Here is a 10000-nt window from a genome sequence, read left to right as displayed (position 1 = left end):
AGCCACTATGCCTAGTGGTCACTGATAGACTTATCCTCCATGAATCCATCTAATCCCCCTTTAAAGCTGCTTATTCGTGACGATTTATATCTTCTGGCAGCAAAATCTACATTTTCATCCCTTGCTGTGTAAAGAAGTATTTCCTTTTGTCCATCCTGAACCTAATATGAACTTCAGAAGAGCCCTGCTGGATAAGACCAGTGGTCCATCTAGTCCAGCATCCTGCCTCACACAAGGGCCAGCCAGTTCCTCTGCAGGGCCAACAACAGGGCAGAGAGGCCGAGACCTCCTCCTCATAAGAACATAAGAAGAGCCCTGCTGGATCAGACCAGTGATCCATCTAGTCCAGCATTCTGCCTCACACGGTGGCCAACCAGTTAATCTGTAGGCCCAACAACAGGGCACGGAGGCCGAGGCCTTCCCCTGATGTTGCCTCCTGGCTCTGGGATTCAGAGGATTAGTGCTTCTGAACGTGGAGGTTCCCCTCAGCCACTATGGCTAGTGGTCACTGATAGACTTATCCTCCAGGAATCCATCTAATCCCCCTTTAAAGCTGTTTATTCCTGTGGCGATTTATATCTTCTGGCAGCAAAATCTACATTTTCATCCCTTGCTGTGTAAAGAAGTATTTCCTTTTGTCCATCCTGAACCTAATATGAACTTCAGAAGAGCTCTGCTGGATAAGACCAGTGGTTCATCTAGACTAGCATCCCGCCTCACACAGTGGCCAGCCAGTTCCTCTGGAGGGCCAACAACAGGGCATAGAGGCCCAGGCCTTCCCCTGATGTTGCCTCCTGGCTCTGGGATTCAGAGGATTAGTGCCTCTGGATGTGGAGGTTCCCCTAGTAGCCACTGATGGACTTATCCTCCACAAATCTATCTATACTTGGCGCAGTTCCGCAGGGCCTGTAAGACGGAGCTCTTCCGCCAGGCGTTTGAGTCGGAGCCGCCACCATCATTATACCATCACCGTACCACCACCACTCAATGGAGTGGGTGTCATCGGGGAACGAGATAGCCCTGGGAGGAAGGACAGATCGTTGTACCACCTGGAGTCTATCGTGACGCTCTGGGACCACTTTGTTATGTCTTCCAACACAGAGAGCATCTCTGGAAGAAGGAAGCAGGTGCACCAACAAGCAAAGGGCAAAAAAAACGTACAGGAGCCTATTTCTCTACTGTTGCATGAAGTGCTGCCTGCTGTTATGTGTGACCCCCTCTGTTATTTGTGACATCTAGAGCACTTGTTTTATTCTGTTTTTACCTGTGGAATTTTGGCATATGTGCCAATCTGTTAGCCCATCTGGGGAGGGCGGGGTATAAATTTAACAATCAATCAATCAATAAAGTAAATAAATCCCCTTTTAAAGCTGTGTATTCCTGTGGCCGTCCCTACATCCTCTGTCAGCAAATTCCACATTTGAATCACTCTCTGTGTAAAGTAGTATTTCCTTTGGTCTGTCCCGAGCCTACTGCCCATCCGCTTCCTTGGATGACCTTGAGTTCTAGTCTTTTGGGAGCGGGAGAAAAGACTATCTTGGTTAACTCTCTCCACCCCATGCATAATTTTATAAACCTCCACCCTGTTCCCCTTAGTCATCTCTTTTCTAAACTGAAGAATCCCAGACTCTTCAACCTTTCCTCACAGGGAAGGTGCTTCAAACAGCTCGCCATCTTGGTTGCCCTCTTCTATACTACTCCCAGCTCTGCAATGTTTTACGCAATACACAAACCGACCACTAGAGGCCAGTGTTGCGCTAGGAGCGTGCTCAAAGGGTTCCCTGGACTCAAACAGGAACACCCCTTACGTGGAGCAGGTGAACGGGTGTGTACAGGTAAGGGATATTGTCTCCTGGACACTCACTGTGGGGTGCCTGCCCTTGAGCGCTGGGGGCGCCCTGAAGGATGACGGGCATGAGGGCCTGGCGAATGGCGTTCTCCCAAGACTTGGCATTCTCCTGGCCGTCTCCGCCATGCTGGTGGCCGCCGCTGTTGCTGGGGGCGCCGTTCTCTCCGACGTAGTACGTGGCTTTGGCGGTGATGATTTCAAAGCAGTGAGGGTTGGCCCCCGACGGCACCAGGGAGAAGTCCTGGGCTGGCCCCACCGCCAAGATCTCCGACAGGGGGATCTCCTATTGGCGAGGGGGGAGGCAGAGAGAAGAAAAATTAATTTCTCCCGAGACAGTCTTCTCGTGGACCCTGTCTGGTCCTTTTAACTGGAGATGCCATGGATTGAACTTGGGACCTTATGCATGCCAAGCAGATGCTCTGCCACTGAGCTACAGCCCCTCTCCATGGCTTTCCAGGTTCTCGGGCTGAGGTCTTTCCCATCCCCTCCTGCCTGGTCCTTTTAACTGGAGATGCCGAGGATTGAACCTGGGACCTTCTGCATGCCAAGCAGAGGCTCTTCCACTGAGCTACAGCCCCTCTCCATGGCTCTCCAGGTTCTCAGGCTGAGGTCTTTCCCATCACCTTGCCCGGTCCTTCTTAACTGGAGATGCCAGGGACTGAACCTGGGACCTTCTGCAGGCTCTGCCACTGAGAAGCCCCTCCCTTCTCAAAGACTGTGCATTCAGCCCAGCCAGTAAGCATTTTGTGTACACCTGGTACAAACACAGCTGAGCAGAACTTAGCATCCCAGGAATCGTCTCCCCTGTTTTAAAGCAATAAGCTTCTAGTGCCTAAGACTAGAAAGGCAGGCTTGAGGGAAAAGATACACAGACAGAACCTGCCAAAATCTCACAGCATGGAGGGGACGGCGTCTGACCCTTCCAGGAATCGGGGGGAGGATTCAGCACTCCAGTTATCCAACTTCCCCCTCCATGAAAACTGGAAGAAGAAAACAGCCAGGGTGGTGTAGTGGTTAAGAGTGCTGGACTCGTATCTGGGAGACCCGGGTTCGAATCCCCAGTTGCGCCACGGAAGCTTGCTAGGTGACCTTGGGCCAGTCACCACACTCCCTCAGCCTACCTCACAGGGTTGTTGTGAGGATAAAAGTGAGGAGAGGAGAATGACGTGAGCAGCTTTAAGTCCCCATTGGGGGAAAGGTGGGAATACAAGGGAATTAATTAAATTAATCACAGAGGCAAAGAGGGAACAATTAGGTGAAGCAAGGATATTTGCATCCAAGTGCTGAACAGTAGGAAGAAGAGGAGGAGATTGGATTTATACCCCGGCCCTACACTACCCAGAGTGCCTTACGATCTCCTCTCCCTTCCCGTCCCCACAACAGACACCCTGTGAGGTAGGTGGACTGCCCTTGAGAGAACAGCTCTGAAAGAACTTGTGACTGACCCAAAGTCACACCAGCAGCTGCATGTGGAGGAGTGGGGAATCAAACCCCGTTCTCCCAGATTAGAGTCCGCGCTCCTAACCACTGCACCAAACTGGCTCTTGAAAAGAAGGAGAGAGATTTATTCGGAACCAAGCAGACCTCTGTCCCACCCCGAGTTCACAACCCTGCCTGAAGACGGAAGCAGCCCCTGACTTGGTGACTATTCAGGCAGGGTCGGCCCAGAAGCAGGAGTAAAATGCGGCCCTCGCTCCAAGTGGGCTTCACGATTCCACCCCTTACTTGATGATGTCATGAATCCCAGTCAGAGTAAGGGCACCTTCTCTCTGCCCTCACTCAGGAACAGACAAAGAAAGGAAGACAGGTACTCCGCTTCTGGGTAGCAGCGAGCAGCACATTAAATGGGTAAGGGAGGCTTTTATAACACTCCCCCACCTGGCTGCCATTTACACCAAGTATGTTTGTCTTAGAATATCCACCTCTGCAAGAGACGCCTTTGCAACCAGGTGGCTGCAGGGAGAGTAAAACATATAGTCCAGGGCAGGAGACAGAAATGCCACAGTCAAGCCCCCCGGGGGCTTCCCCCACCTCCGAGTCGGGGACGCGTACCTTGTAGTAGCGGCTGCTGCTGTTATTTTGAAAGAGGGTCAGGCATTTGCTGTCCAGCCTCCAATAATGGCGCTTCCGCTGGGGGAGGAAAAAGAAGAGGTTTAAGAGGGTCACAGAAACAGAGAATCAAAAGGAAGACACAAGAAATCGCTCAACCGGTCCTCTTTCTGGACGCGCGCAGTTTCCCACGTGACCCTAGAGATGTAAAATTTCCGAAAATTTTGAAGCTCGGAAAACCCCCCGTTTTTTTCCCATTTTTTTTCGGGGGGAAACGGAAATTTTCGGAAAAATTGAAAAAATGCTACATTAGCATTTCTTTTGTCTTTTCTAGATTGAAAGTCATTGTGTTACTTTAGGAACATAAAATATGACTATGGCATGAATATATCACAACTAGCCTATTAAAAATATAGTGTATCCAAACGATTATTACAAAATGAATACCCACCCACATGCAAAAACAAAACTGAAACCTTTTTCTTTTCTTGTGACAATAGCACCTCCTAAAAGAAGAAATGCATCTTGTTCTTGCATTGGAGAGTTCAGTTTGTAACCTAGGACTTGCTTGTCTTCCGTGCACAGAAATTAGATCAATCTGACAACATACATATTTTTTAGAAATGATTTGGAAACTATTCCGTGTTTTTTCCCCGGGCCTTCACATCTCTACATGACCCAGCCCGTTGTAGAACTGCTCCCCCCCCCCGCCAAATTGCTGGCAAAAAGAGAAGGAGCCAAATAGCAACATTTGCATAACGAGTCCCCACCCCTTTTCAGCCCCTGAGCACAACTGGAATTCTGACACGGCGCGGTGGGCGCCGCGACAAAATGGCTGCCGCAGAAGGCGGAGCCAGCAAGAAAACGATTGCCGCGGCTCGACTTCGGTAACCCGGTGCAGATCCTTGGGCTGTGGTGGCAGCTGCTGCCAAAGCAACATCTAAAAAAAAAAAAATCTGCACAGCCAATCAAATCCCCAGTAGCCAATCAGAAGCCTTGCTGGGCAAAAGCCCTCCCTGGCCCCACCCACTCCCTGAAAACACTGGGTGAGCACCAGGAAAGGTATTGGGAGGGGCAACCATGGTGCCCACAGGCCCCACGTCACCATCTATGGAGTTCAGTGTAGAGATGTAAAATTTCCGGAAATTTTGAAGCTCGGGAAAAAACCCAGGTTTTTTTCGGGGGGAAACGGAAATTTTCGGAAATTTTTTTTAAAAATGCTACATTAGCATTTCTTTTGTCTTTTCTAGATTGAAAGTCATTCTGTTACTTTAGGAACATAAAATATGACTATGGACATTTTTACTTGGCATGAAATTATCACAACTAGCCTATTAAAAATATAGTGAATCCAAACAATTATTACAAACAGAATACCCACCCACATGCAAAAACAAAACTGAAACCGTTTTTATTTTCTTCTGACAATAGCACCTCCTAAAGGAAGAAATGCATCTTGTTCTTGCATTGGAGAGTTCAGTTTGTAACCTAGGACTTGCTTGTCCTCAGTGCACAGAAATTACATCAATCTGATACCATATATATAGAAATGATTTGGAAAATATTTGAACACCTTGTCTTAAAATATTTTATTCATCATGTTAAAATAGAATGTTCCATAATCAATTTTTTTTCTTTTCTTTTTTCAATGTTTCCAATTTTTCGGAAAAAAAAACAAAAAGGCTTCAGGGAAAAAAACGGGAAAAGACGTTTTTTTTCTGAATTTTTCCGGGTTTTTTTTCCGGGCCTTCACATCTCTAGTCAGTGACAAGCAAATAATCCCCCGCCCGCAAGGAGCTTCCACATCTAACAGTGGGGGAGACCACAGAGGAGAGGAAGGGAACAGCAAAACGTTGCCTCAAACAGGTTAAAGACGCCACCCCTGTTAGCTCTACGGACAAAGCCCGGCCCTTCTTCTCAAGATCCAGTGGCCAAAGGAACCCCCCGCGCCCCAGCCGTCCCCGTCCCTTACCAAGGTGTCCTTGTTGCTGAAATGAACGACCCAGCCTTCCTTCAGAGCCGTACTGGACTTGCGGGTCGTCTGCCGGACTGACTGCACCACTCGCATCAGGGGGATGTACCCCACGGAACTGAAGAAAGAACAATATAGTTTGAGCGGGACAGGGTACAAGGAACCAGAAGTTCCGTTCCGAATTCAATGCTCCCCCTAAGCTGTGGAGTCTTGTGAGCAAAAGTTCTACTCGGTGAGCTGCTGGCATTGAAGTTTGGCGGCTGCCTCGATTCGTCTGCTCTGGGGCCCTCCTTCCTGAGCGGAGACAGCAATGTGTGAACCGGAGGATAAAAAAACTGTGAGCCAGCTCACACTGACTCAGCTTAGGGGGAACACTGGTTCCGATGCTGTGCGAAACCGTGGCCTGAATTTGGTTTTAGTAACCTCGGGGCCTCTTAGCTGTGGTTTTGCAAGATACAGACACGGGTTTCCTGGCTTGCCTTCCAGAGCATCAGCCAGTTGGATCTTTGAGGGGGAAAGAGGGAAGGAGACAAGACCAGCCTTCATCAAGGCAAACCAGGATTCGAGGGACCATCTAAGAGCGGGACCCTGACTTCACAACCAAGCACAGCCAAAACAGGACCATGGTTTTGTGTAATGTACAAATATTTATTAAGGTGTACTAGAGACAGGGTGAGCTCCTGTCTCTAGTTCCAGCTCCTGCCAACCTAGCAGTTCGAAAGCAAGAAATTGCATGTAGATAAATAGGGACCACTTCGGTGGGAAGGGAACAGCGTTCCGTGCACCTTGGTGTTTAGTCATGCTGGCCACATGACCATGGAAACGTCTTCGGACAGCGCTGGCTCTTCGGCTTTGAAACGGAGATGAGCACCGCAACCCTAGAGTCGGATTTGATTGGCTTTCGAGCAAGGGAACCTTTACCTTTACCTTTTTTACACATGTTAAAACTTTCCTGATTAAAAATTACTTTGTCTAAGATCAGACTATAAAAGCTTATCCACTATACATACATATGATGGGTAAATACTTGCTGGAGGGACACACAGTCAGACCTACAAAATCGCTGTTACCAGAATAAGTTGTGGAGGTGATATGGCTATACCTATGGCCCATCACTAATACCAGGAGTCCAATTGTAAGTATACAAGGAAACAACATCCGGTTTAATTATATGTGTACTAAAACTCTGTAACAGGTCTTTGAATGTGTGTCTAGAATATATACCTAGATAATAGTGACCACTGAGGAAGGCCCTTAGACAAAGTAATTTTTAATCAGGAAAGTTTTAACATGTGTAAAAAGGTAAAGGTTCCCTTGCTCGAAAGCCAGTCGAGTCTGACTCTAGGGTTGCGGTGCTCATCTCCGTTTCAAAGCCGAAGAGCCAGCGCTGTCCAAAGACGTTTCCGTGGTCATGTGGCCGGCATGACTAGACGCCAAGGCGCACAGAACGCTGTTCCCTTCCCACCGAAGTGGTACCTATTTATCTACTTGCAATTTCTTGCTTTTGAACTGCTAGGTTGTCATGTGTACACCTTAATAAATATTTGTACTTTTATATATATGGTTTAGCTTAGCCCGTTTTGGTTCGTAGTCGTATCCTGGGTTGAGTCCCCCCCCCCTTTTTTCCAGTTTTTGTGTGATGTCTCAGCTGAGCCACAATGTATAAGTAAATGCAAACAGATTTTGCGTCTAAAAAGAAGAGGAGGGGAGAAAAGGAGAAACGTGGTAAAGTTGATAGTCCCGGAAGAAAAGCATACTGCCGGAGTTACTCTTTACAAGGCCACAGGACACAACAAACCCAGTTCACAAGACAGCTTTGCTTCACCTGGCTGCCTTCACTGTATAGACTGAGTTGTCACAGCCATGGCGAATTGTATGTATGAAATCGAGGGTAAACTCCCATTTCTAGATATCATGGTCATCCGCAAAGCTAACCTTCAATTAGGTCACAAGGTCTACAGAAAACCAACTCACACAGATCGTTATTCACACAAAAACTCCAATCACCACCCTCGACAAAAAAAGAGGCATAATCAAAACATTAGTAGACCACGCAAGACAGATATGTGAACCGCACTCTCTCAACGATGAACTAAATCATCTAAACCACGCACTTCAAGCAAATGGCTACTCCAAGAATGAAATCAGAAGAATGATTAAACCAAAGGTAAAACAAACAAACTGAGGGAAAACAGTCTCCCACAGGAAAAGTGTTTTTGCCATATATCAAAGGAATCACTGATCAGATGGGAAAACTTATGAAAAAACACAACCTACAAACAGTATTCAGACCCACCAGAAAAATACAACAGATGCTATGATTGGCAAAAAACAGAAGAGACCCGTGCACTTCTACAGGAGTGTACCGCATACCATGCAGTTGTGGACAGGTTTACATCGGGACCACACAGTGTAGAATTCAGACAAGAATAAAAGAAGATGTGTGTATGTGTTTAAAAGAAGTTTAAAAATAAATAGGGCATGGTTTCCTGTCCTGAAAAACACAAAATGCTCTACATCTTACAATAGCACTACAGATAAGATTAGAATTTCAACAGCCAATCCATATGCAAAAGAACCTCCTCAGGAAAGCTCCTTTATTAGCATGTCACAGCCTGGGAAACTCCTACAAGATAATGACTCAGCCCAACCCCACCTTCCTGAGTAGATATAAATCACCTGCCTACCATTTTTCTCCTCACCCTGACACAGAGAGTACGCCATCTATCTGTGTTATACCTCTGAGGATGCCAGTCACAGCACTTGGCGAAACGTCAGGTCCACGGCCATACAACCCGGAAAATCTACAACTAACGAACTCTAGCCGTGAAAGCCTTCGACAAAATTATCTGTGATATTTATGGGATTTTAAAAGCTATAAATGTCTGTTTTTTACAAGCAAAATTGCAACTATACCTGAGAAAAAACTGCAAGCTCACATTACCCTCTGCTATCTTGGCACATGTCCCTTAGTCTCAAGTAAGATGCTGTCTTCTCCTTCTCTGGCTACTGATTAGAGAGAGCTCAGTTCTCAATGAAACCTTTAGAGTTTCCCTCAGAGGCTTTGGTACAATTTCCGCCCCACCTCCTTCTGATCTGGGGCAGTGATGCTCTGGATTCTTGGTGCTTGGGGTGCAACAGTGGGAGAGCTTCTGGAGTTCTGGCCCCGCTGGTGGACCTCCTGAAGGCCCCTGGGTTTTGGCCACCGTGTGACACAGAGTGTTGGACTGGAGAGGCCCTTGGCCTGATCCAACATGGCTTCCCTTATGTTCCCTCCAGCTAGCTAGGGGCAATAAGCTACTTGTTACCCAGTTTGTGAGTATAGGTGTCACAGTGGTTTGAGGGAGAGGCGAAAGGGTGAAACACAAAGGAAGAGTCAGTTCAAAAGGACAACAGAAGGCATGCAACAGTTGAGAAGAAGAGGAAGAGGAAGAAGAAGAGGAGGAGGAGGAGATTGGATTTATACCCCACACTTCACTTGGAGTCTCACAGTGGTTTACAATCTCCTTTCCCCTCCCCTCCCCACAACAGTCACCCTGTAAGGTAGGTGGGGCTGAGAGAGCTCTTTTGAGGACTGTTTGTGAGAGAACAGCTGTGCCAGAACTATGGCTTGCCCAAGGTCATCCAGCAGCTGCACATGGAGGAGTGGGGAATCAAACCCGGTTCTCCCAGATTAGAGTCCGCGCTCCTAACCACTACACCAAACTGGCTCTCAGAAGCCACAAGAGCCCTGCATGCTCCCCTCATGAAGGTTAGATATCCTTCTGGGTGCAGAGATGCATCTTGGATTTAAGAGCTGTTCGGGCCTACAGCATTCCCCCCTTGCTGTTAAAAGCATTTCCCTCGTAAAAGAGAAAATATTTCATAGGCGCTAGTTTTCAGCACGCCCCTAAATCCCAAATTTTGCTGTTGGAAAAATGGGGAAGTATTTTTCCTGAATCCCCCCCCCCCTTTATTTCCCCCTGGGCCTTCCAATCTCTAGGGGTGCCCCCTCCTTACCCCTGGGACTTGCTGACGTCATCGGGGTCTTCGTCCACCCGGAACTCGTTCTCCGAGTGGGACCCGGGGATGATCCCAGAGTCATCCGATTCGTCCATGAGGGAGTTCTTCTCGGACTCGCTCAGATCGCT

At 47.8% G+C, this 10000-nt stretch overlaps 1 protein-coding gene across 1 annotated transcript in view; it reads right to left on the bottom strand.

Moving 5' to 3' along the window:
- The window catches only part of PRKD2 (protein kinase D2), a 36497-nt gene that overhangs the window by 16258 nt on the left and 10239 nt on the right, over positions 1–10000 (bottom strand). Inside the window, exons 6-9 of the mRNA XM_015424111.1 lie at positions 9870–9998; positions 5871–5988; positions 3902–3979; positions 1865–2132 (exon numbers count right to left, since the gene is read on the bottom strand). Coding sequence (XP_015279597.1) covers positions 1865–2132; positions 3902–3979; positions 5871–5988; positions 9870–9998 — 593 coding nt within the window. The remainder of the gene's footprint in view (positions 1–1864; positions 2133–3901; positions 3980–5870; positions 5989–9869; positions 9999–10000) is intronic.

The sequence above is a fragment of the Gekko japonicus genome, unplaced genomic scaffold, assembly GCF_001447785.1.
Source record: "Gekko japonicus isolate JY-2015 unplaced genomic scaffold, Gekko_japonicus_V1.1 scaffold939, whole genome shotgun sequence".
Lineage (NCBI taxonomy): Eukaryota > Metazoa > Chordata > Lepidosauria > Squamata > Gekkonidae > Gekko > Gekko japonicus.
Note: the sequence above shows the minus strand (reverse complement) of the source record. Positions and strands in the feature narration are given on the sequence as shown.